Source organism: Urocampus carinirostris, chromosome 11, assembly GCF_059441175.1.
Source record: "Urocampus carinirostris isolate Australia breed hairy pipefish chromosome 11, RoL_Ucar_1.0, whole genome shotgun sequence".
In the NCBI taxonomy this organism is placed as follows: Eukaryota; Metazoa; Chordata; class Actinopteri; order Syngnathiformes; family Syngnathidae; genus Urocampus; species Urocampus carinirostris.
In genome coordinates, this window is record NC_142359.1 from 4218326 (window position 1) to 4246262 (window position 27937).

General features: G+C 42.6%; 1 protein-coding gene across 1 annotated transcript; it reads right to left on the reverse strand.

Annotated features, from left to right (window-relative positions):
- Positions 1–244: 244 nt before the first annotated feature.
- Positions 245–27906, reverse strand: pelp1 (proline, glutamate and leucine rich protein 1). Its single transcript, XM_088347962.1, has 19 exons — positions 27732–27906; positions 25985–26049; positions 24459–24564; positions 24251–24400; positions 21714–21785; positions 19538–19597; positions 19313–19469; positions 19106–19238; positions 16105–16192; positions 15939–16027; positions 15761–15874; positions 12857–13007; positions 12624–12777; positions 10690–10745; positions 10487–10620; positions 7959–8061; positions 6483–7895; positions 5597–5896; positions 245–600 (listed from the first exon to the last, which is right to left on the reverse strand). The coding sequence occupies exons 1-19, from the start codon at positions 27870–27872 to the stop codon at positions 511–513; spliced, it is 3576 nt and encodes a 1191-aa protein (XP_088204088.1). The 5' UTR covers positions 27873–27906; the 3' UTR covers positions 245–510.
- Positions 27907–27937: the final 31 nt, after the last annotated feature.

Here is a 27937-nt window from a genome sequence, read left to right on the forward strand (position 1 = left end):
TATTAGGGGTTCAGTGTCTTACCCAAGGACACTTCGACATGTAACACGGAGGAGCCGGGATTCGAACTGCGATCTCTTGATCCCAAGACGAGCGCTCTACCTCCTGAGCCACTGATTTAGAGTCAGATTATCAATTTGAGTATCATGATAAAAGACCACCAAATTAACAACAGGTAGGAGTGCTGAACTTCGATTATCTTTTTCAGTTACGAACGATTTAACATAAGGCAAATAGTCATCCATCTTTTCAATGCTTTTCCTATTTTTATTCAAAGCACATGTGAAGTGAAGACAAAACATAAAAGTAGCTTAAATCACGAAAGAACAACAACCCTATTACAATATACATAAAATATTTGTTGCAATGAGGATTAACACTGTGCGCTAGTCTGGCCATCTTCAAAGAAATGCTGTTTTCTGACTAATATTTTCAGGTGATAATGGATAAAGAAACAAAACATGGTGTACAAAAGCACAAAAACAGTGGTTTGCCTCCATCTCGGTTTTGGTTTATGGGATGGATCCAGAAGCTACCTCATCTTCATCAGGTGGGCAGGGGACAAAATCGGCCATCATTGAGGCAACGGCATCATCGGGCATCTGTGGGAGACAAAAGTGCAGCCGATGTTCACGGTTCCTGGCCAAATTCAAGCGCTTTTCAAGCCCTTTTAAGACCATTTTTCAAGTTTTCCAGAAGCTTCAAAGAAAGAAAATCCAGCATTGACTTTGATGACTAAAATTAAATCACTACCGTATTTTCCGCACTATAAGGCGCACATAAAATCTGATTATTTTTTTTTAAAAGCTGACTATGCGGTGCGCCTTATAAATGGATCAATATTGAATTACAAGGTCTCGCAACTTACAGTAAGCAGCCATCGACTCAATTTTTCGCGTAGAAGAAGAAGTGCGCTGTGCATACTGGGAAATATTAAACAACGATTCTCTTTTATTTGTGCGTTTGTATAAAGACCCTGAAATGGCTCCTATTAAGAGACACGCTTACAACGCAGAGTTTAAACTAAAGGCGATCAGTCACGCAGTAGAACACGGGAATAGAGCAGCAGCGAGAGAGTTCAACATTAATGAATCGAACACGAGAGTGGCTCGAGCCGGCAGAATTAAGAGTCCCCCTAGGAACTCGCCAACTGAACAATGGTTCCATGGGTGAATTATGTAAAGCCCACTACAACGTTTTACATTTTACAGTTATGTTATGTTATTGCTTTACTGTTATTGTTTTGCACTTGTTGTTTTTGCACATTACGACTGTCACTATATTGCGATTGCACTAACGTTTAATTTACCATAACAGTATCAGACGTTTTTTGCGTGTTGACTAAATGGAGAAAAAGTAAAATGTTATGCCTTGCTGTTGTTCAAAGATGTTAAAGATGTGTCACGAAAATGCTTTACCTCAGAGAAAATAATAAAACAGCTGTTTATTCATTTTGGGAGTGAATGGAGTTGTGGAAAGCTTGTTTGTTATCTATTAATAAAGTTTGACTGACCTATCTGACTGTTTTGTTGACATTCCCTTTAGCGCGGCACCATCTAATGGTTGCATAACGTACTCTACTGTAGCCAAGTCAAGTGAAGTCACATTTATTTATGACGCCCTTAATGACAAAAATGTCTCGAAGGACTGCACAGGATTACAATTACAAAATTGCACAATTACCTGATCTTAAACCAGCATGCACTTATAGCGCCTTATAATGGGGTGCGCCTTATGTATGGAAAAAGTTTAAAAATATATCATTCATTGAAGGTGCGCCTTATAACACGGTGCCCCTTATAGTGCGGAAAATACGGTATCTTACTGCTAGCGCATAATTTGTGCTATTTTGTGTTGTCCATTTCTGATCCATGATCTGATCGTTAAATGTTTTGCATTTTAGCTTTTATACATAGCACTAAAGACTTAATATTTTTATTGTTTTGTATTTAAGGATTTTGTGTTGTTCTACTTGAAATCTATTCAGCGTGTAAAAAGCTTACATTGTTTTTTTATTTGACAAAACATTCTTTGTAGATTATAATTCATCTGTTTTTAGGGATGCCCGCAAAATATTTGAAATGACAAAATCATTTGGTGCATAAAGGTTTGTTATAATTGATAATCATCAGAAAAACAAAATCTGAGGAGCCGTTTGGGAATTGAAATTCGGTGTTGTGCCGAGTATTGCCCCCCCTAGCGGGAGCGTACACATCACTCGCGCTATGTCACTTAAAACCATAAAACCACTTCGTATCTCACTTTTTAGGAATGTAATAGCGAAAATGTCACTAAAACCATTTAGTCTCGTTTTTTTCCCGAATGTAATAGAAGAGTACCGTAAATTCCGGACTATAAGCCGCTACTTTTTTCCCTAACTTTCAACCCTGCGGCTAATTCAGTGATGCGGCCAATTGATGTAATTTTTCTAACAACCGCCAGCGGCGCTCGAGTACAAAATGTAAGATTTAGACCGATGGAATATATGCGCCGAGGAAGACTGCAACTTCTTAGCTTTTGCACAAATTAAATTAGCGTAGAAATATCCTCACCATGCAAATTGCAACAAGAAAGGCACATGATGCAGCTTTCAAGCTAAATGCAATCGAGCGGTCCGATTAAGAAGGAAACAGAGCTACTGCACGTAAGCTTAACTTTGCGAGCGTGTTGATGGCATGTTTTTGAATAAGGGAGCGTGGGACGACGTCTATATGACACAGTCTCTTTCCCATACTGGGGAAGACGACTGATGACGTCGGTTATAAGGGGGAAGATGAGGACGGTATACTGCGATGTTTTCTTAACACAGCCGTTTACTGTATAGCGAGCGTGTTCCTAGTAGCATTTTGCTACCCTTCACAGACACGGTTTGGGATGAAAGTTATATTATTATTAAAGCTTTGAAAACTCTCTCGGTGTACCGTCTTTCTTTGTAAATATGTGTAACCATGTATAATATGTATTTGCAACTGTATATTTTTGTAATGTATTTATTTTAGAAACTTATTCTGATATGTTTCGCACGAGCAAATGAGAAAGAAGGGGCGGGGCAAACGTGGGCTGACGGTAAGTGGAGTAAAGGTGAGACGTGTTTGTGGACGCGGCCGACAATAGTGGATATACATTTTTCCCACCCTTACCTTTGGAAATATACACTTTTTTCCTTGGATTACTTTCAACGGGCACCCGGACTCTGCAGGTCTGCATCAAACCTTAAGTACCGGTATCATTTTCCATTCATCCTGCCGGCTGTGATTTTTGGAATGTGTCGCGTATGGGTTAATTTTGTGTTTGTGTTGCATTTTTGCAATGTGAGCGCATGCGGCTAATATACAGGTGCGGCTTGTGTATGTACAAAATCGGTTTTCCTCCCGAAATGTGGTGGGTGCGGCTTATAATCAGGTGCGCCTTATAGTCCGGAATTTACGGTAATACACATTGTATAGAAATCACTTACCGAAAATGTCACTAAAACCACTACGTCTTTCAATTGTTTGGAATGTAATCGAACAGTAATGCACATTTGAGCTAGTAACGTGTTTATTTTGCCTTTTATCCCTAATATAACATATATTGAGAATGTTATGTGCTTTACCATAAAGCTAATTCCGTTGAAATTAACTTTCAAATGACTGGGATACGAACGTTTTCTGATTTCTTATCATCAAACGAGACGTAACACATGAATAAATTGTATTCTACTCGAATTAACGGACTTTGTGGGTGCTCCTTTTCAGCACAACACCTTCTCAGTGAGCCAAGTTAAAACAGCTGGATTTCTAAATAGAGCTGCCCTCTTGGTGCAACCAGTAGGGGGCAGTGACGCTTCACATGACAACGCCATAATGAGAAGCCACCGGAGCGGGCGTGTTTGCGTCATTTTCACGCAATTAAAAAAAGAAATCTTTATTGTGTGGTCTATAAAGTCAGACTGCAACCTCAGTGGAAATGTTTAAATCTAAGCTTAAAACACACTTCTACTCTATAGCATATGAATAAACTATACTTTTTGCGGACAATATCTGTATTATTTGTAAGTGCAACATCCTTTGCTGTCTGGTAATCCTGAAAGGGGGATACCACATGTGCGGTCCCTTCTCAAGGTTTCTTCATTTTCCTCATGTTAAGGTTTTTTTGAGTTTTTCCTTGCCCTCATGTTGGTTCCAGATCAGGGGATGGTGTAATAATAGTCTGAAATAAGAGTCTGTGCAGCCCTTTAAGACTCTTTGTGATTAAGGGCTATACAAATAAAAATGACTTGACTGCCAAGAAACATGGCAATGGCAACAAGCATTTTCAACCACTTCACCCAGAATTCAAGCATTCTCCTGACCTTGAAAACACAACAAGCATTTTCAAGGATTTCAAGTACTGTATTTTCCGCACTATAGGGCGCACCCCCAAAAAATAGTTTTTGGTCCTATATCTTCCATAGATAAGGCGCACCGGATTATAAGGCGCTACAATGGGAACCTCGACAAAACAGTCAGATGATTCAGTCCAACTGATTACCCCCTTAACATTCCCAAAGCTTGCAAAGAAAATACGTGTCGTAGACACGTGCGGATGTGGTGTCCGTACGATGTCACTCAAATGCATCATTTCAAATATCATTCAGAAGGTTAAAGTCTTGGGATTCAAGAAATGCCAACCATTCCTTAGTTTCTATTTTCTTTTTTGCTCGCAACTTTACTGTGCATATGACAACAAACACTTGGAATTGAGTTTAATTCACTCAACTCATCACAGCAACATCAAGATCGTTCTAAAACAAGATACCGGGAAAATATAAAGCCGCATAGCTCACCTAAGTTCTCACGTTCAATAATGATACACAACCATGGTCTTCTTACAACCGTGAGTGTAGTCAATCCAGGAGAGTAAAATGTTTACAAATACAGACTAATGAAACATGTTTCTTTATGGCGTAGTTTAGCAAGCTTGCTATTCAGTCATCTTTTTCGGCCAATTGCAGCGTTTGTTTTGGCCCTCTAGCCTATCCGAGGCTCCGATAAACTTCACCCAATAGCGATCGATTTAACTGATGATTGACACATCTTTTTCGGCCAATTGCAGGGTTTGTTTCGGCCCTCTAGCCTATCCGAGGCTCCGAATAACTTTAGCCAATAGCGATCGATTCAAATGATGATTGACACATTGGTTAGCCAATGAAACGCCGGTATATAAATCCCAGCATTCACCGCGGACTACTCCACGTTCGGGGGAAAATCGAGTCGGCGGCTGTTGCGTAAGTTGCGAGACCTTGCGATTTAATATTGATCCATATATAAGGCGCACTGTATTATAAGGCGCATGGTCAGCTTTAGAAAAAAATTAAGACTTTTAGGTGCGCCTTATAGTGCGGAAAATACGGTACACGTACGAAACCTGAATCTTGCCTGCAGCGGATGAGGCAGTGATAAGCGTCCAAAGATTGTGATGCAAGTAAATGATTTATTTCAACTCAGTACAAGTTGAGTGAAGCACACACGTATAAATGATCCATTAGACATTCTGTCATGTAATGATTTGTGTTTGTTCTTACCCTTAAGTCAAATCAAACTAAAACCGGCAGGTCGAACTGGATTTATTATTTACCTTTCTTTTCTCGGTGTTCTGTTCCGCCTCTCGGGCCTCGTGCTCGCTGTCCTCTCTTTTGCGCTTCACTCCCTTCCCGTCGTCCCCTTGGCCAGTTTCCACCTCGCTCTCCGTTTCTGCGGGATGGGCCTCCTTGTCCTTTGGATCCTCCTGGGGGCATTCTTCGGGGTCCGAGAGGGCCGCGGGATCCGTGGGCCGCGGACCGTCGGCCTCGGGAGGGGCCGCCAGGAGTTCGTTTTCAAGGACGGGCGGTTGATCGTCAATGGCGTTTGCTTCCTCCGTGGGGGCCGGAGGTGCTGCCTGAGTTACAACAGAGACACCTTGTTACTTCACGCTTCCGTTATCCCTGGTTAACTTAAAGAACAAAAAAACATTTTAAAAAATCCAACGTATGCTTCCCCCGCACCACTAAGGAACGTTTCAGACAGCAAAGAATTAAGCCGATTGGCCAGCACCCCTTGAGATCTCATGCCGACTGGACAATTCATATCTCAGTTTGATTACTGTAATGTCTCGTCTCCCATGTCAAGTCATGTTGATTTGTTTGTTTAGCCCTTATTAAAACAATAATAACCCTCAATGTTACCATGCTTACAAACTATGGTTACCATGCTTAGAGAATGTGCAATATTGACAAGGGATGATTCAGTTCTTTAAGAATTTACTTGTATTCAAAAGTGGTGCCCATAACCTCAAAATATCCCATCTGAAAGTCTTGGGTGTGCTTGAATAAACTCTTTGTTTATCTTTCTGGAGGTTTTGGTTGGCATTTGGACTGTATTTGAAACAGTCCTTTTCGTACTTTCTCAATTTTCATGCAAGAGTAACAGAAAACAGAAAGCACGCACATGAAATCAATAACTCGCCCTTGTCTTTTTTGGCATACCTGCTGTGGCGTTTGTAACTCGCCGTCCGGCGGCTTATCGGCCGCCTCGTCCTGGGCCGGCTCATCCTTCTTCTCTGGCGCGCCTCCGATCACACAGAGGATCTGAGGCATGGTGGGGTCGTCCATCCTCTCGCTCTCCTCTTCCTCGTCCTCCCTGGCTCCCTCCAGGACTCCGATGCTTTCCACCTCCTGCATCCTTGTGCGCTCGTCGGCGGGTTCGGCACGGTTGAGCTGGACCTCCTGGATGCCTCCCACGGCTTCTCCATCTGCACTCGCGTTGGCTGACCCTTCTTCTGTTCGGAGCTCCTTCTCCTCGATTCCGCTGACAGCCGCCTTGTCTTCCGCTCCCTCTAACGGAGGCATCGTCCCATCTTCGCCCCCGCTCTCCTGTCCCCCCTCCTCCTCTTCATCATCCTCTTCTTCCTCCTCCTCCTCATCCAGCTCCTCCCCTTCATCGTCAAACTCATCAAACTCCTCGCCCTCATAAAACTCGCCCTCGGGAAAATCGCTGACTTCTTCCTCTTCGTCCTCGTCTTCCTCAAGCTCTTCCTCATCCTCCATGTCTTCTTCATCCTCTTCATCTGTACTGTTGATGTTAATGACAGCAGAGTCTTCGTGGTTGGAGGCTGCTTGAAGTCTTGGCTGTGGAGTAGACAGCTGGTTCTGCAGCTGGTGCATTTGGAGGGGTATCCCCAAGGCTACGGGGGCCGGAGTCTGCATCAACATCTGCTGCAGCTGAGGTCTGACGGCCGAGGTCTCGCCCTCCTCATCCAGCGGAGCAAGGGGCATCGAAGGGGCGGGTGGCACCAAGGAGTTGACGGGGGCTGTGGGAAGCGAGGCCGAGGCGAGGTCGTTAGGGAGGGGAATCCCTTCTGTTGCAGGGGCGGTCACCTCTGCAGGCTCTGGACCGCTGCCAGGGACCGGGTTCTGGGGTGGCGCTGCGGATGTCTCCGCAGACCCTCGCACCGCGGCGGCCAGCATCCCCGGAGGAACGATGACGACGCTGTCGTCAGAGTCACTGTCCAGCGAGATCTCCACGTCCTCAGATTCCTCTTTGTCGTAACGCACAAAAACAGGTCTCTGCCCCTCAGGGGGCAAAGCCTCGGGTTGAGGGACCCCGTGCGGGGACAGAAGGGCATCACCGGAGCCGTGGCCCGGAACCAGAGACAGGTGGTTTTCCAAGGAACCCAGCAGAGCGAGCGGATGACGGGCCGGGAAAGGCCCGGAAGAGCCGGGGCCCCCGAGGTGGGTGGGCAACGGCAGGCCTGAGGTCGGGCCCTGAGAGGAGGAGAGGACCGGAGCGGTCGGGGTGGGTTTCAGGGTGAGGGTCGGTAAGGGGATGGCGATGGAAGGAGCGCGTGGGTGCACCAGGGAGTTGCACACCGTCAGTGCCTCGGTACAGAACGAAGACACCTGGATGGGAACGAGGACAATTTAACGACCATGTTTTGCGTGATGACGACAACAATTTCCAACCTTGAGGTTGCGGTCTGCACAGCCTTTGCTGAAAATGGAGACGGCGCAGGTGAGAGGTGGGGGCCAGGAAGGCGACGGGACCAGGACGAGAGCCAGCAGCAAACTGAAAATTTTGATGATGGACAAGATCAATGCAGTATATGAATCAGTTGTAGATTATTAACAAAAACAAAGAGAAATGTTCCCCTTGTTTAACACAACAGATTTTAAAATTAACATATTGAACAAATTACAATAATTTCTACATTTTCACAACCATAGGGCACACAGTGTTAAAAGGTGCAGTCTCTGTAGCTGGTTCTATTTCTGTATTGAACACATACATAGGGTGACCTGATTATTGGGCGCGGGTGCCCTCTGCTGCAGACGCTGTGCAATAACACAGACAAGTGAGCAAAACAGTTTTGTTGTGGTTTGTTTCATTATTGATAACAACGTGCTGCAATTTCCGTTGCTTTTGTTTATGTCAGGGGTGACGAACACGTGGCTCTAGAACCGCATGCTGCTCTTGGCCAATAAGAATGCGGCTCTTTGCCTCATCATATTTTCTATATACTGTGGCTCTTTGCCTTGTTTCATGTTTAGTTTTTTTTGTGTGTGTGTATTGAGGGTGGACACTTTCCTTGAAATCAACACAAGAACAATACAATATTGTAAGGAGAGGAGTGTGTTATGGGAAATAATGTTTTTAATTGTGTGTCTGTCCGTCATGGCAGGTCAGTGCGTGGTGTGGCTCTTTGACTCTCACAGTTAAAAATTTCGCCTCTTTGTGTCAAACTTGTTCGCAACCACTGGTTTATGTCCTCGTATGAACCCTTTATGGGAGACATGACGCCAGCGAGGAGAAAGGTGACTGGTAGGAAAGTTTGGCTCTCAGTCTGTTTGTAGCACGAATGAGCGTTAGCTGCGGCTAACAGTAGCTCCTGTGGAATGGGTTTTTACCGCTTGATATTTATTAAATCGGTGACCAGACCTCATGTGTGCGTCTATTATAAAGCACTGACATATTTTAATCATCAATAGGCACAGGCATGGTAAAAAACACAGATTAAACACCATTTTTAAAAAGTGATGGCGCAAAACTCCTCATTTTAACCACTAATCCTTGTTACTACCCAAGTGTCTACAATCCAATCGCAAACTAAGGCGTAACCCGCCTGGCACTCCCGTCCACTCCTAAGTAAAACTGTAGTCTCCATCGGTCATCCATCATTCCCACGCCGCGCGTAGTCTTACTTTGAAAACCCAATTCACCCTTTAGCAGTCTCATGCTTCCCTCAATTACATCCGCCTTGAATGAATGAATGAAAAAAGGGGTAGTAAGAAACAGATGTTTATATTACCTATCCCTTCATCTTCCCCACCAAATATACCAGTGATATCACAACAATTGTAATGATATTAATAACAGTTTTGGTATAAGAATAGCAACAATAACACAAAGTTAACTAGACGCACTATTCCCAATCTCTCCTATCACTCATACCCCATTTTTTTCATCTCTGTATTCCACCAGGAATGTTTTTTTTGTATTTAAATTTGAACAAGTGAATAGTTGGACATTGTTTGATCTTGTCTTGTAAATTGTTCCAAAGTTTGACTCCACACACAGACACACACATACTTTTCCTGGTGGTTCTCACCTTTGGGAATATGACTTTACTACAGCCCCTTAAATTACAATTTCCCTCTTTCTGCATGAATAATTTATGGTTGTTTTCTGGCACTATGTTTTTGTTGACCTTAAACAGCAGTTGTGCAATGAAACATTTTACTAAATCATCTCATTTTAATAATTTGGACTGCAGGATTAAAATATGAGTATGATCTCGATATCCAACCCTGTGTATAGTTCTAATGGCACGTTTTTGGAGGATAAAAAGGGGCTGTAGTGAACTTTTGTAATGATCGGCCCAGACTTCTGCACAATACATGTTAAGTATGGCTAGAGAACAACATAATAAATACAATGCATTATAGTTTAAAATGAATTTGGCTTTATTAATGATTGAAATGCTTTTAGATACTTAAGTTTGTATGTGTCTGATGTGTGTTTTCCAGCTTAATTTATTGTCTATTATGACCCCTAAAAATTTCTGATACGTCTGTTGCAGTACCATCCATTTTTACTTTTAAATCTTGATTTGCCTTGCGATTACCAAAGAATGTTACCTTGGTTTTATCTAAATTTAAAGAGAATTTATTTATACCCATCCATACTTTTAGGTTAATTAATTCACGATTAATACAGGTTACCAAATCAATATAGTCATCATTATCAATAGAAAATGTTAGTGTCGTCTGCAAATATGACCATTTTCAATAGTTTTGAAACATTAAAAATATCGTTAATATATAAATCACAAAGGGCGTGCCGCACAATTTTAAGAAAATCTATGACTTATGTGCGCTCAATGGTAGTGAAAATACGGTAAATCAAATGAGAGTTGGCATTTTCTATTGCCTTTTCTCTGAGGGGCCACGCAAATGCATACACTTGTAGCAGTTTCTGCTATTCCAGGACTTACCTGTAGAGTTCTCGCCGCGTCAGAGCGCCCCCGTACTGCCCACTGATGCCACCAGCTGGCTCAAAGACGCCGTTGCAGCTGGACAGCTGCTGCTGCAAGCGCACGCACAATGGCAGCAGCACTTCATGCAGACGCTAGCTCAAAAATCACACAAAATGTTACGAGTTTCTGCTTGTGAGATTGAATCGATGTAAAGCGTTTACCTTGTGCAGATCATCCTTAATCAGTGTCCCGCTGGTCAGTATGATTTGTCTCAGTGCTTGGTGGGAGAAGAAAAAAATTCAAATCAACCGCTGTGGTACCTATTCATACAAGCTTAATTCGTTCCAGGTTCCTGCTCGTAGCTCAAATTTCGCGTGGACTGAGCAATTTTTCCCAAAAAAGAAATAACTCCAAACTAATTGTTCCGCTTTTGTCCTCCCAAAATAATCCGAGTGAAAAGCTTTAAAACACATATTCCTGATCACGAAACACGCATTCAAATAGAAGTCAGACAGAAAACAATAAGATGAATATGAAACCACAAAATAAAATGAGAGTTTATTTCAAGTGCGGTAATGAACGCATACGCGTTCTGCAGAGGAAGGGTACATACCTGTTAACTTATGTTCTGCCGATAATTTATAAATTTTTGTAATCATTTCACATTAACAATTTTTAGACAGAATTTTTTTTTAAATAAGGACCGATCTTGTCTTGCGCACGGATGCTACCCTACTTACGACCATTCGGCTTTTTTTCGGGGTGTTGAAAAATATCCGGACATTGCTGTAAGTTAGATTTTGTATTTTGTGCTCCTTTTTCCGAGTACAGGACAGAACTGTAGTGCTTCTTTCCACCGCTACCGACATGTGGCGCTGTGAGAGGTCACCCAGCATCCACCCGAAGAAGGAATCCACTTCCTTTTCCTAGTTTGTGAGTTGACATTCAATACTGTATCTCCAGCGCGCTGAGAACTTTGACAATTTTATTGTGTAGTATCTCGTGCATCTATTCAATATGGTCGGTGTAAAGTGTAAAGAAGAGGCGATCCGTTTCTTTTGAAACTAAACTGGTAACTGGTCTGCATTTATATAGCGTTTTTCAAGTCAATCAAGACCTCCCAAAGCACTTTACAATGTGCTTGATTCACACCCATTCACACACACACTCACGTGAAATAAGAAAGCTTGATGCGGTTGAGAAAAATGTTGGATCGCTTTTTTTCGGCCACTTTCTACCACGGAGGAGGAAGATGCCTAATTCTTGAAGCTCTTCTTCCAAAAGTAATTCAAACTTCACTTTACCTTTATAGAGCATTTTATTTTATCAAATGTGTATTTTTAGTAAAAAACAATACAGTTTACTTATACAAACCTTAAAAATAGCCGTTACTTTTGAAATGAAAGTGGAATAAGAAAGCTTGATGCGGTTGAGAAAATGGTTGGATCGCAACTTTTTCCCACGGAGGAGGAGGTCGCTGTTGAAGCTCATCTTCCAAAAGTAAGTTAAACTTCACTTAATAGAGCATATTATTATATGAAATGTTTATTTTTTTAGTACAAAGCAATACAGGGTACTTATACAAGCCTTAAACATACTTATATATAAAATATAGCACTGAAGCAACTTACGAACAAATTTAACTTGCGAACGGTTGTAAGAAGGGCAGCGTCTGTATTTCGGCTTTAATCTGGATCGTCTCGGTCACTGGCAGCAGACAACAACGTCATCACGGATTGTTATTGTTGTCGTTTACCATACAGTCTGTTCTGCTGTGAGTAAACAGGTGCTGGTTTGTGTTCTTAAGGTTTATTATTGCTTAATTTAAGGATGTGCAATCATTAATATGAAGAGGAACTGGCGGAGGATGATAGGTATATCCGCGAACACAATTTCATATTTATTTGCCTATCGTAGTTTGCCTGCACAAACTAGATGAGCTGATTCTGTCGGTAAGTGTCAAGAGCAGTGAGTGGTCTCAAACTGCCACTAGTGGTCGCCACGGGAATTGCAGGCCGACTGGATTTTCCTTCATATAGCGAGCAAGAGTTTTTTTTTTTAAACTCATATCGAAATTCTCATGTTTAGGGGTGCTCGTATAAAGGTGTACCACTGTGTTTGAGAGAAAGGATCCGGGCTCCTTTGAGCAACTCACCTTTGAGAGCTAAAAGACAAGTGTCCTGATTGGCCAAAGCGTCGCCTTTCCTCTGTAGGGACGGGCCGACCGTGTCGGCCATGACTAGCGGTTTGGTTCTGCGCGGGCCGGGCTTGCCTCCGGGAATGGCGTCCGCCGACAAGCCCGCACGAAGCTGCGGGAATCAATAGGGGGGAGGACGCCAAGTGTTTTAGTCATGTTGCATTCTTACTCTGAAAACGGATGCACAACACCTTGATGGACTCGGCGCCTGGAGTGATGTCACCGAGAAGGTGGGCAAAGAGGAGCTCTGTGTGGTTGGGGCTCCCCTGGAGGATGCCGGCAGCTCCTCTGGCCACCTGCACCCATGTCTCCAGGCATTTGTACACTGACACGCGCACCGAGCTGCGGGATTCAAAAAGGGGGTCAAGATTTCATTATGGCAGTGGTGGGCAGTGAGGGCCCGCAAGGCCTTTTGTTCTGCCCCAAAAATATCTGAATCATGTGTTGATTACGTTTTGTCCATCGATACTGATTAAATGATTCCAAGTGGTTAAACGACATCTGCCGGAATACTCTCATTCTTCTGAGGTTGCCTCTCTCTTGTTTGCACTTTATAGAAAAAGTATCCTAAATATTTGCAGGTGTATAGCACACATTTGTATGTATTTTCTTTATTGTTCGGCTACATTACAAACACTTTTCAATGACTTTGTCTCATAGAATATTTTGTTTTGTGCACTATTTTGTATTTGTCCAAAACTTATGTAGTTTGAATAAAGGAGGAAATTAAATGTATTTTTCTTTAACATTTATGGAATTAAGGTCTCAAATCAGCCATTTCAAGTTTATAAAATGTAATAACTGATATGTCTGAAGGGCCATAAAATCAAATTACAATGATAATATATTATTGTAGATGCATACAATGGTCTGTATTTATATAGCCCTTTTCAAGTCACTGAAGACTTCCCAAAGCAGAAATATCTCAGGAGGTAGAGCGGTCACAGGTTTGATTCCCGGCTCCTCCGGGTTAAATGTCGAAGTGTCCTTGGGCAAGACACTGAACTCCCTAATGCCCCTGATAAGCAGGCAGCTGCCTTGCGTGTCTGGTCAGATGTTGTATTAACTACATTGAGTGATCCTTCTTAAGGTGGTCAGGACCAATGTTCCCTCTAATTTTCCACGGGTCTGAGCGTTCACACAAAGTCAGTGAGCAACGCTTGAAACAACAGTGAGCAACCATAATCCCAAGTGTGGCAAGATAATTAATTATCAAACATGTCCAAAACTTGACATCAAGTTACATTTTGCTGAGTTTCCGGCAATGCAAAATTATTTTTCGCTTTTGAATGAATTGACTCATGTACTATTGCAAAGGTTCAGGGATGTGATTGAGGTGAGAAGAAAAAGTCTGAAACCTAGCCGGGGGTTTGGGGGCACTGGGGGGCGATACCCCCCCAAAGCTCCTGGGTTTTAAGCAATTTACTTGTCCAAAACAATGCTTGAATTAATAATTTAACATCTTTAGAAGATTTAAATAACAAAATAATTTGCCCACATACCTGATTTTTTTTGTAAATACTGCAAGGTCAGTTCAAATGCAGTTCGGACCCTGCAGCTTGTGCAACGATGTGGCCAATTTATGCAATTTTTCTAACGGCCACCAGGGTGCGCCAGAGCAATAAAGGAAAGAGTGAGACAGTCGGATTTGTTTGCTACGCAAGGGAAAAAGTCGGAATTCCGACTATAGTCGGAAAAATCACATCCCTGAAAGGTTGTACGGCCTACAAACGTCATTTGTTCTTACAATTCTTTCACAAGATATCCATTTATTTTTATTTCCTGACATATTTTGTTGCATAATATTAACATTTTTGGGGGCTTATTTAGTCGGTTGTAAGATACAGAACTGTATTTAATCACATTTTTTAGTGAAAGTACAATGTTGGCAACAAGATTCACTTGATATAATTGAAAATTATTAGAATGCAACACAAACTTTTTCTTCTTTTTTCTGTGTTTTTTTTTCTACTTTTTTAAAAATTCCTTTAAAAAAAATCTCATTGTGTTTATTTTTTCCGAGCTGTTACTTTTTTCTTTTTGTTCTCTATTTACTTTTTTCCTACATTTCTTTTTCTTTTTTTCTGTCTTTTTTCTAAAAATGTCCTTTTTTCTCTTCCTTTTGTTTCTTTTTTTTCTCAGCTTTTCACTACTTTTTCATTTTGGTATTTTTTTCTTTTTTGTTCTATTCCCCCCTTCCTTTAAGTCATTTTGTGCATAATTTTACATAATATTTGGTCATGTTGGGATTAAAGAAGCAAAAACAACCCGAAAGAGCCGGTTCCTTTTAGTGAGCCGAGCCGAAGAAGCCGGTTCCCCGACAAACTCTACTAACTTTACTCAACTTCGTTCTCCTTCGACTCGACTTCAAAATACCGCATTTAGGACACAACGTCAGGGGAACCCGTGTATTTTTACCTTCATGCACTGTAACTTTGAATTAAGTCGCTTCTGAATTAGTAATTTTGAGCCCTCATTTTTGTGCGCTGGCTAGATTTTCCTGTGCGCTGAGAATGTGCGAGCAGTGCGCAAATGCGCACGCGCGCAGCTTAGAGGGAACACTGGTCAGGACTGAGTTAAACCCCAGGTCAAAGTTGACCTGTTAACAACTGTTAGTGGTGCTAATTCCTAACACAACACAAGGTTGGAATCGGATTCAATAATTAATCAGAAAAATAATCAATTGCTTTATTGAATATTAAAATCATTTTTAGTTGCAGCACCAGCTCGATAGCCTAGATGTTAGAGCGCCCGCTCAGAGACTGGGACGTCGCTGGTTCAAGCCTCGGCCGATTCATACCTAAGACTTACAACATTGGTACTCATTGCCTCCCTGCTTGGCGCTCAGCATTAAGGGGTTAGGTCACCTAATGACTCCCAACGCAGCAGTTGGGTCTAAAATGGCGGCGCCCTGTTTGGCTGCGGCTGCATCAGCTCGCTACAGTTTAACTGTACGGGTCAGGTGTATCGACAGTTCTGTGTGCATGGTTACAAAGAATGACAATAAAAGTAAATTCTATTCTATTCTGTATTCTAAAAGCAGAACCTAAATTTTTCAATGTCATTGAAATAATACTCGAGCCAGTGTCCCAGACCTGTATGCCCTCTGCTGACCAGGGTGCGCCTCGGGCGCAGGCGTCCACGCGCTCAGCGTTTGGGAAAAGAGTCTTTGAAGAACAGGGGCGTACTGCACCATGCTGCTCCGCACACTGCAACCGGAAGGAAAGTCAGCTAAGTGCATTTGTGCTTTTCACTGCTAACTGTTCTACTTACACTGTAAAGAGTGTAGATAAGACCTCCAGTGTCGTGGTGTGGATGGCAGGCAGGAGGAGCAATCTCACGCTGCCGTCGCCGGTTAAATTCTGGTAGGAAACGCAAAACAGTGGTGGATGACGAGCGGGTAGACGCAAGTGTCTGTGCGGAGGGCACGGATGCTCACAATGCATTTGGCGCTCACGGCCAGAGCTCGACAGGCGAGGTTGAGAATAGGCCTGACTGGCAGGTGAACGGCCGATGCCGGATCCACCCTGTGGAGTCAAATCAAGTCATGTTTATTTGTATAGCCCTTAATCACAAGGAGTCTTAAAGGGCTGCACAGACCACAGATTATTGCAAAGTACAGACTATTTTTACACCATTAACTGATCTAAAACCTAGACGAGGGAAAGGAAAAACTCAAAAACATCAAGATGAGTCAAGTCATGTTCATCTGTGACGCCCTTAGTCACAAGGAGTCTCAAAGGGCTGCACAGGTTATTGCAAACCACAGACTATTATTATAGACTATTATGACACCATCCCCTGATCTAAAACCTACATGAGGAAAAGGAAAAACTCAAAAACCTCAACATGAGGAAAATGAAGAAACCTTGAGAAGGGACCACACATGAGGTAATCCCCCTTTCAGGATGACCAGGCTGCAACGGAAGTTGCAATAACAAACAATACAGAGATATCGTTAACATGAAATATAGGTAATTCAAAAACTAGAGGATATAAGTGGATTTTAAGCCTAGATTTAAACAGTTCCACTGAGGTTGCAGATCAAATCTCAGGGGGCAGAGCATTCCACCTGGTGGAGAAAAAGGTTTGTGCAATTGGAAATAATAAAGTAACGTGAAACTAGGGCTTCAACGATTAGCAAACGAAAATTGAAAATAGAAATTGTCAACGATGAATTCCGTTGTTCACTATACTTGCCAGACCCGTCTTTGCAACAGAGTGAAGCATCTTGCATAATTATGATTTCTGCTGAGAGTCTATTATGCACAATTAACAGCTTCTCTATCTCAAACGGTCATATACAGAAATGAAGGCATCAACATCAAGTACACATACCAAAACCTCTCAAGTTTGGGAGCGTTTTAGCCCGGATAGTGCGAATGAAAAGACTAACTGCAAAGCAGACCTCGAGTATCATGGCAGTACCTCGGTGATACATGAACATTTAAAGAGGTAAGCACGTCTGACAGTCCAACAAAACGCAGTCTGACTTGCCTTGGTAGGATTCAAGTAGTATTTAAGTCAATACTGTATTAAGACATGCATTGTACATTTAATACACGTATATTTCTATATGACAGAGCCGGACTGTACCAGGCAGAGGTATTTGAAATTACATGAATACAGTCTAAAGAACAAACAACTGTTGACAAAGTTCTTTTGTTTCAGACTCTGCAGTTGACCACTGAATGAACCTCACAAAATGGACATCATTTTTGTTTTATTTACTGTTGTACTGCTGCTATTGAGACTTTTCTTGGTTTACAGGGATAGAACAATGTTGCCATGATTATAATGGATTCTTTATTTTACGGTTTTTAGAAAATGGTCAGACGTGTATTTAAAGGATTTATTGGCTGGTCGAGTTGGTTTTTGATAAGGCATTTTTATTGAATTTTTGTGTGGATTTGCAGAATGTTCAATAAAAGATGTTTTTTTCACAGTTTCTTATTTATTATCATTTGCCATATAAATCAACTACATGCTTAATTAAAAGAAAGAATATCCGATTTGTTAACAGTCGGCCACGAGTCGACTATGAACTCATTCAGTGCCGAAACGTACAAATACATTTTCAGAAGCATTGTCGCCGAGTGCCAAAATGTAAAAATGTGTTTTATTTTATTTTTATTTTTTTTAACTATTCGAAAGGCTCTGGTGCTGCTGATGAGTAAGAATCAAGCATCTGGGAATGATTTCAGTATAGGTCACCACTAGGGCAGCACGGCGGCGCAGTGGTTAGGGCTTGTGTGGCACAGTTCATGTCATGGGAACCTGTCGTGGGTTCAAATCCAGCTCCAGACTTCCTGTGCGGAGTTTGTATGTTTTCCCCGTGCTTCCCACGTTCCAAAAACATGCATTTCAGGTGAATTGGCCGGTCCAAATTGTCCCTAGGTGTGAATGCGCAAGTGAGTTGTCTGTCCCTGTGTGCCCTGCGATTGGCTGGCAACCAGTTCAGGGTGTCCCCTGCCCACTGCCCAGAGATGGCTGGGATGGGCTCCAGCCCCCCCCCCGCGACCCTAATGAAGATAAGCGGTACGGCTGATGAGATGAGATCACCACTAGATAGCAGGAATGGCTTTGATCAATAAATCAACATTTGTCCTCACAGCGTTGCTTCCTCTATTCAGCAATTGAGAGTGTTGGCCCCCCCGAGTGACCGAAATTGTGTGAGCACGTTATTGGAAACATCCAGCACCGGAATGTTCTTGCGAAGTTCACGCCTAAGTTCAGTGTTCTTGCACTATAACTTTATTTTTCCAGCACAGTGCCCATGTGTCTATGGAAAACCTTATTTAGATATTGGAGGTATCACAAATGGGGGGGGGGGGAGAATAATAATAATAATTGTGATTGAAAAGCATCCTTTCACAAAAAGCTGGATTTCTCTAAGTTTCTTGGATATGAGTATTTAAAAGAAACTCAACCGTTACTAAATAATGGTAACATCTAGAAACAAACTTTTGTCTAGATAGATACTTTATTCCTCCCCGTAGGGAAATTCACACTTCTAGCAGCATCCTTGTGTTTATATAGAAAACAAAAATACCCAATATAACGTTTTGCTACAGAGTATTTAAATAGTGCTACGGAAAATACACACTGTAATAAAAGTAGTGTAATATGCAAAGGTGGAGGCGGGGTTTAATGTGGGCTTATACTCCCCCGGGTGGAGTTAAAGAGCCTCGAGGCATGAGGAAGAAATGATCTCCTCAGTCTGTCCGTGGAACAATGAAAGATGAGGGTTGAAGCGTTCTTTTAACATTTCCTATGCCTATAAAGCAAACAAATTTTTCTTTAGCCCTTCAAAAATGAGTCAAAAGGGCAAAATATGGCAAACCCCGCACTTCCCATTTGAGAGAAACGGCTGGCATCGAATAAGTCAAATTAGACCTTAAGTTCAGCCCTTCATGAAACTCTCTACTGCGTCTTAATACCTGAGGGTGTGCTTGAGAGCAAGACACACTGCCGTGTATCTGCGCTGGAGTTGCAACGGCAGCAAGGCGTCCGACTGGTCCAGAGGAGGAAAGCCGAGCTCCAAGCCGGGACCTTCGTATTGCGCCGTCCTGTCTGTGGCGGCGCACATTGGCGACATTTTAGATCTCGTCGATTAAGCGCCAGCGTGCCCGGGAACGTCGGGTTACCTGGTTCGAAGCCGCAGTAAAGCTGAGACAGCGCGGCGTTCGCCGAGGCCAGCAGGCAGTGAACCTGATGGCTCCAACGCTCGGCTCTTCCGGAACCAGACGATCGGTCCGTCAGGCCGCCCAGGCTAGGGAGGCGGCCGTAGCACTGACAAGCCATCTGAGCGAACCACAGCATGAGCACAATGTGACCCAAAACATCAACGAGATCCACAAAAAAGGACATACCTCTTGGCTCATCTTGTTGGGACTGTCCATTTTGGAGAGAAAGTAGGCCCCCAGTTTGTCCTGAAAATATTATCCAAAATTATCTTTATGATACGAATCTCTAGCAGGGGTTCTCAACTGGTCTGACTTGAGGACTGAAGGATTTTATACATTTGACTAAAAAGGATTTTATACGATTGAATACAAGTTACATTTATTGAGTGCAATGAAGATTTTCACCCAGTAGGGTTGAGTTCAATGAGCAGTGAAATTTCAGGGCACCCTGGTCTGGTAGGAAATATTGTTTACAGGAATGGCGGGAACGGGACGTGAGATTGATAAGATAATCAGCACATCCAGACGCGGAGGGGCCCTGATGACGGAGGACGGCAGAAACGCTCTGCTGTTTTGAGTTTTCCAGACATCGCAGCGAGGTGGTGGAGCTCACGTTGGGGCTTCATTGGCACGCCCATGGGAGGAGCCGGCACACCATCTTGCGGAAAGACCGAGGGAAAAGGCTGGAGGACTTCAGAGAAGGCTTCCCAGAGACTCTGACGACACTAATTCGACTAATTCGGCCATTTTCGATGGAGTACACTTAGTTGAATTAATAATGAAATTAGATCTGACCCTGTGTGAAAATGTCGGCTATTCTTGTTCTTCTTTTCCATCAAGAAACAAGCGCGCATTGTTGGGTGAATGTAGGCTGTGTTTGGTTAATGGAGTCAGATAACCAATTCGAACAATTTGGTAAACAATACATTTAAATATTAAATTCCCAACAGGACCCAAAATCCCACCCTAATTACGAGCTGCGGCCCAAATTAAGAAAGAAAACTCAAGTGTAATGAAAGGTAGTTCAAACCAGACAGAATATATTCAAAAAACTGAACAACAAAATCGACCAGCAAAACCAAAACAACATCAAGTAATAAAACAGAAACCCCTTGCTACTTTGGGCTTCAATTATTGCTGGTTCACTGCTTCATGGATTTTGAACTCAATGGTCTTTATTGTCATTGTAATCAACATTGTGTTCTGCAGACAGCACACAGAAAATGCTACCATGGGGACAGCTTGTATGTGTTGTGTGGGCGCAACCGTGTCGCGACTGATAGGCTGGTATATGCTGACAGTCAAAAATCTGGGCAGGTGCACAGGTCAATGGGTCCACCTAAAACTACTGCGAAGCATGGCGGCAGTTAGTAATTTAGCGAATCGTTACATTGAAAACAAATTGATAAATTGAACCGGACTCTGAGGAAAGTCAGAAAAGCGCGAAGAAATGCTGATCAACAGCGGGTGCTCCGTGGATTATTATCGAGCCCGTAAGAGACAGTCAGTGTTCCAAAGGACCAGCCAACAGTGGCTAAGCTATGTAACAAATCTCACCTCGCCAACGCCAGATCCGTTACCCATGAATCGGATGACCTGGAACTACAAGTTTTGGGAAACTGCTACATTCGGGACGGTAGCATTTTTATCATCATGGGGACCTGGCTCAATTCGAGGACACCTGATACTAGTGTGCAGCTAGCCAGCCGCTCTCTGAATCGCATTATTAGACAGAAAGAAGAAGCTCTCCAATTTTGTGGTACAATAAAGAGCATTCATTTAACTGCAGTTCTGTTTTTATTTGTAGATCTGGTGGTGGAATTTCAGATATCCCAGGCGGGTCTGTACCTCATTAAACAGATTACAGTATCTGTGTTCCGAAATGCTCAATATGGTTAAACAAATTTTACTGGTCTTTTCTTGTGGTGTTAAAAAAAATGACATTTGCACAGCATTATCACCATCTACTGTTCAGGAGTGTAGTTGACCCCCAGTTATTTTTGTTTTCTTTGAAATGTTTTGCTTAGAATATGCCTTTTATGCAAGTCAGTGTTTTAGTGTTTCATACTATTTTTGTGGGGACGAATGTCAATTAAGCCCTCCGACCAGTTCAGGTTGTCCCCTGCCCACTGCCCAGAGATGGCCAGGATGGGCTCCAGCACCCCCACGACCCCTCTGAGGATAAGCGGCGCAGATAAAGGATGGATTTATGTAATGAATGTCAATTAATATCCGTAATGTTTCGATATTTTAACCAGTTACACATTTTCGGTTTTGTCCCCAAAAATTGAATTCCGGCGCATGCCTAATCAATGTGAATAACTCAGATTATGCAAATGTAAGTTAATGGAAGGAGTCTTACCCGCAAAGATCCACAGGCTCGGGGGTAATAGGTCATACACGCTGCCATGCCCTCCATGGCCGCCAGCTCACACTGCCATCACAAGAAAGCTTAAATCAGTCTTCGTCGCCATATTTTTCGTGTCAGCCTGCGATGCATCTCAAATTTCTACTCTCAAATTCCTACACCATTTTATAACCAAAATCAAGCACTTTTGAAGGACTTCCAAAACCAATTTTCTAATTTTTTAATACCATGAAGAGAAACACGGTGTGAATCATGTATTTTGCAGAGCCACAAATACAGTGGAACCTCGGTTCTCGACCATAATCCGTTCCAGAAGCCTGGTCGAGAACCGATTTGGTCGATCGCCGAAGATCAATTTTCCCATTAAAAATAATGTAAAATTGTTTTAATCCGTTCCAACACCTTGAATGTTTAGCATGAATGATAAACGTGATCATAAAGCTAACACATGCTAATCGTACGTTCGCGTTATCGTAATCTTCCGTACGAAAGATGACGCTAACATGAACGTGTAAAAATAAAAAAATCAGGTCGTTTACGAGTCATTTAGCACCACAAGTGGCTAAGCGCTTCATTGGAAAGGGGGCTCCGTTCCAACACCCTGAATTTTGGGCTCAGTTCCAACACCCTGAATGTTTACCTCGAAACATAAAGCTAACCCAGGCTAATCGTACGTTCGCGTTATCGTAATCTTCCGTACGAAAGATTACGCTAACATGACATGTAAAAATAAAAAAAGGATAAAGAAAAGAATTATGAATAGGATTTCTTAAAGTTCCTCGATATCAAAAGCAAAAAAAGAGGCACGTGTGCACGTTGTTACAATGTATGTGTTTCACCCGGTGCGGTTAGAAGGGAGCACCAACTGTCAATGTAAACACTGAAGTTTCCGGTAAAGCTGAGTGACACATACATTGTAACACACGTGATAAAAGTTGGTCACGAGGGGTGGGGGCCATCTACACCCGTGCGCCGCTCAGCATCGCACCGTAGCGTACGCACTCACACATTACCGGCGTCCGAAGACCGATTTTTTTGACCGAACAGCGAAGCAAGAATTTCTCGAAATTTTGGGTCGAGCACCGATTTGTGCGAACTGAGAAGCGTTCGAGAACCGAGGTTCCACTGTATACTTGTTATCAATATATCATTCATCAACACGTGGTTTTTAGACCTTGAGTAGATCATTGTTAGATTAGGCCTCTCAGATATTAGAAGACTTTAGGTGAGATTTATACCTTGCTTGGCGTATTCCTATCAAAACGTGCTTATAGACATTATCCAGTTTGAACCACTGAAGACCGTTGAGGCTCAAATAGTCACCTTGAGGCTGGCGCTTCCCCCCCTGCGTGGGTTGGCGGCCAAGAGAGTATAAAACCAGTCCCTACCTTTGATAAATCGGACTTCTTTCGCGTCATGCTGACGGAGGCTCTACAGTTGTGTAATCAATCTTTCTAGGATCCAGTAAATTTGTGATGCCCTCAAGCACAAAATGTCAAGTCAAGTTTATTTGTACAACCCTTCATCACAAGAAGTCTCAAAGGCTGCACGGATCAGTTTTTATCGTCTATCATTTTTTGTAGATCTGCAAATATTTTTCAGCATATTTCAGGGATAACAGGTTTCACGATTACTTTATTCTAGTATTTTAAAATTATAGTTTTTTTTTGTTTGACTGAAAAGTCTATATTTTCAATTGACATTTTGTTGATCTTTTAGAGATTGTGTCATGATTACGATGTGAATCACCCGCTCCTTTGGCAGCAACTGCCTCGGACTCTGGCTCCCTGTCCCTATTCTAACCGATTCCTATCTGTCCCCTTTGGTCAGTCTATCTGCAAACCTCAGTTAACACTAGGCAAGCCTTTTCCGACCCTGACTCCCACCTGGTTTTTGCTCCCGTCTGTCCCCCGGCTTTGAACCGCTTTTGTCCCCGACCACGTCTACTCTCCTTTCCTGGCTTACGACCCCGACCACATATTGTCTCTCCTGTCCCGGCTACTGACAGTTATGCCCATTACAATTTACCACTTGATGCCCATTACAATTTAACACTGGGGAAACACTACCCACCCCCCTCCCTCCCTCAATCTCACTACCCCCGCTGCCTGTCTCAGCTCCATGGGGAGCAGAGCTTTCAGCCGCTCTGCCCCCCAGCTCTGGAACTCATTACCGCCCGACCTCCGGAATTCGCTTGGTAAACGAGCCAAACTCACCTCTTCAGACTTGCCATTTCTTGATCATCTGCCTCACATACAGCCCCCTTTTAACTCTGTTTTCATTTGGTATATATTACTTGATTTATTGTGGTTTGTTACTATATGTACAGTGACCTTGGGTGTCCTGAAAGGTGCTTTGAAGTACAATGTATTATTATTATTATTATTATAAGCAGACTTGTTGAGAAACATGGCAACAATTTTAAGCACTTTACCCAAAATTCAATGACTTCTCAATCCTTTATAACACAACATTAAATTACAAGCATTTAAGGATTTCAAACACCCGTCTAACTTGCTTGTATTGCTCACCTCGGCCTTCAAGCCCAGCAGTGAAGTGAGGATACCCAGGACGCAGTTGAGGCCCACCTCCCTCGCCAGTTCTGCCAGCTGAGACGAATACTGCAGCAAATCCTTTAAAATGCTTACGGCCAGCTGGATGGTGTGACCGGAGGCCTGCGACTGGGGAAGAACTGAAGTAGAAACCCGTCCCGAATGTGGCTAATCAGACAAGTGTTACCTGTATGACTTGCTGAAGAGCGCGCAGCCAAGAGAGACAATGTTCCTGGAACACCTCACATGAACTGTCCTGGACGAGCATGGCGAGGAGACAAAGGCCCTCGAACCTGACAACCACAAGCATGTGACTTACTGCTCCAAGGGAGACCATGACACATACAGTGGTACCTCTTTATACGAGAACCCTTAAAACACAGGAATTTCGGTATACGAGTTATATTTGCAACTAAAGGTTTGCTCGCTTTACAAGGCAAAATCCAGGTCACGAGCAGTACCAGAAACGGCTCACCGCTGGTGACTGCTTTCCAGCACCAAATGGTCGAGTTTAAGCTTTCCAATAAAGGAACTTCTAATGGTGCAGAAATGCTTATAGGCGGATTTTTTAATTTGTCAAATTATCGTGTGTCTTGAAGTAAATATCTAACACTTTTGGAATCACTGGATGGGCCTGGACGTAACGAGTTCATGTTTGCAGAGGGTCATCTCCTGAGCTGACTACCATGGGACGTATTGGTGAGCTGCGCCGACTTTACAGTTTTCTGGTATCTTGTTTCAGAATGACCGTGACGTTTCCCTTGAATCCCAAAAGTTTACACATACGATGATATGTGGCATGACGTATTTCAGTAACTGGTGACATCGTACACACACGCATTTGTTCATCAACAGTCCTGCGGGCCGTCGGAACATAATGGGGTTAAGGTACCGTATATTATTACAGTCTTTCTTTGTAAAAACCTCATGTTCACATGCGGCTTATAGTCAGGTGCGGCTTGTGCATGTACAAAATGTTTTTTCCTTTAAAAATGTGCTGGGTGCGGCTTATAATCAGGTCCACTCAATAGTCCGAATTTTACGTTAATTACAATTTGAATGTGTGATCAGGAAGATGTGTTTTATAGCTATTGATCGTTCAGTTTGATATTTTTGGAAGGTCGGGAATCGACCAATTACTTTTTTATCATTTAGAGCGGCATTGGTTCAGGAGGTAGAGCGCTCGTCTTGGGATCAAGTGGTCGCAGGTTCGATTCCTGGCTCCTCGTTATATGCCAAAGTGTCCTTGGGCAAGACACTGAATCCCGAATGACCTAATTTAAGATAGATTGCATGGCTGACGCTGATATCGGTGTAATAGGGAAAAGTGTGAAGCACACTGTAAAGCGTTTTGAGAGGTCTTCCTTGAATTGAAAAGCGCTATATAATATCGGAAAAATTTGCTTGTTACACGAGCAACTCATTGTATTAGGTAAAATTCAAGATTCAAAGTGTTTATTGTCATATGCGCAGTAAAGAACCACAATTCCCTGCACAATGAAATTCTTACTTTGCTGTCCCCAGGGTTGCCAGCATTATAAAACTAAGAAACCATTTACATGTATACATAAAAGAATATTTTGAATATCAAAAGATAAAAATACAAGATTAACTCTAAATGAGTTAAGGTAATAAGATAAAACACAGTTGAAAGTAGCTGTAGTGCAAGAAAAGTCCAAGTATGGTCCAGGTTAAAGTGTAGAGGACACTCACTTGGTTTTGCTGGAAGCCAACTTGTCATTGCTAAAACCCAGTAGACTGCTGATGGTACTGGTGCCCTGTAAATGTGGAATTTGTTACAATTCGAATTGAACACCAAAAGCATTTTAGAGCACAAATGAACCTGCAGTTAAGTAAAGTGAGAATGATTCTTTAGTCTCCATCAGTGTCTGAAATAACGTCTGCACGGACGCCCGGGGCGTGCCTCTTTTACGCTTGCTGTTTAGGAATAAATATGCTTAAAGGCTGAACTACAATGTCTTGATTAACTTCTCACGCATGAGGAAACTGCACTCTGACATATCCTTACCAGGAATCTAGCCCCAGAAGAAAGATTCAAAAGAAGCTAACAAAATTGATGACGCTACAAAACATAAACATACATTAAAAGCAAGCATCAAAAGTTTTTTTTTTTGCGACGAGTCTTATTGTGTTTCAAGTAGTGAAAAATGGGGCAGGCACCTTTATGGCTGGGCAGGCAACTTTTCAGAGTTAACCTTTTGTCATGAGTTTCAGACACTGTCTATATACTGGGTGTAGATTTTGAAACATTGCCCAAAATGTTGTGCTGGTTTATTACTTTGACTTTTCTCTTTTGAACAAACCGTCATTTGTTATGTGCCTGGGTAGGGGGATAAAAAAGGCCCATGAACGCTACTACCCTGCCTTGTTTTTGACGTTTCTTTTCTGCCAAATTATCTCACTCATTAATCACCTCACCTGAAAGCCCAGAAGAAGGCTGAAAAAACAGGGTACAGTAAAAGTAGACAGTGTAATATTTGACCCCAAGATGTGTGTAGTGCAACTGAAAATGAGTGCTACAGGGTACTAGGAGGAATACAAACGACGGAGACTCAAAAATCGACCGAACTGCTTTTTCTTCTCAGCCTTTCACAAGAATTTCGTTTTTAGGGGGTACCGGTAGGAGGAAGATGGTGGACAACCATGTCAGCTCCCGGGCGTTGATCCTCATGTCATGTAAAATAAATACAAATTTCTACGAGTATTTAAAAATGCATTTCTACATGATACTTCGTGTATTATCGCTTATTGTTCGAATTATTCTTTTTCAAGTAATTATATATTTATTATTGGTTCACTATTTGCTTAACTGCTGGGGTCGTAGGGACACCACTTTCTGAAGTGGGTCTTGGGCAAATGCAGCCTGGCGGCATCCATCCCTCACCAAGCCGTTTTTTGTTTTTGTTTGAATAGGGGTTAGCTCCCCCACATGAAACCGTTGGTATGGTTTCCATGGTTACCAGTAGCAAGAGACGCCTCCTGACCTGAATCAGATACAGCACCGTCATCATCTGGTCGCTGTTGTCTCTCGGTGTTAAGTGTCATCACGTTAAATCATACACATTGTCCCTTTAGTTTTGAGGGGTGCAGGTGTAGAAAAACATACAATAAAGGCAAGAAATCAAGTGTTTAACGTAAAAGAGAGAAATATTTCTTGAGGTTAGAAACATGAAGAGAAAAACCCAGTATATGAGCATTACTGGTTCTGAATTCAGCAATTAATTAAGTGATCTTAAATAAACACGCACACAAAATGACGTAAGTAAGCACGTTTATCCCATATCGTTTCACTTCCAGAACTATCTAAACATGTGAAAAAATAAAGAACGAGTACTTCAGCCAGCTGAGTAACAAAAGCAAGCAGTTTAGCATCTTGCTAGGCTGGAAGCTAAAACGCATTCGGCACAATCAATAGGCATACACCGGGTCTCCTTTGTACCTGCATACAGAAGACGCCATGCTCTCGGTAGCTGTCCAGCAATCCAGGCAAGTATTCGGGACGGTGCTCTTTCAGAACTGATAAGAAACCTTCAGTCAAGCGCCCTGCAGATGGACCATGCAGCCAAGAAGACGCCGACATCTTGCTGCCTACAAGTCTGCCAAGTCAACGTCATAAATGCGCGACCGTCAAAATGTGTGACGTCA

What these genes read in the sequence shown, in the direction of transcription:
- pelp1 (XM_088347962.1), bottom strand. Translation starts at nt 27,872, where the DNA reads ATGTCGGCGTCTTCTTGGCTGCATGGTCCATCTGCAGGGCGCTTGACT. An exon ending in TTGTCTTTTAGCTCTCAAAG is followed by an intron (nt 10,746 to 12,623) that starts GTGAGTTGCTCA and finishes TCTCCCACCAAG; the next exon opens with CACTGAGACAAATCATACTG. An exon ending in AGTTACAAACGCCACAGCAG is followed by an intron (nt 5,897 to 6,482) that starts GTATGCCAAAAA and finishes GTTGTAACTCAG; the next exon opens with GCAGCACCTCCGGCCCCCAC.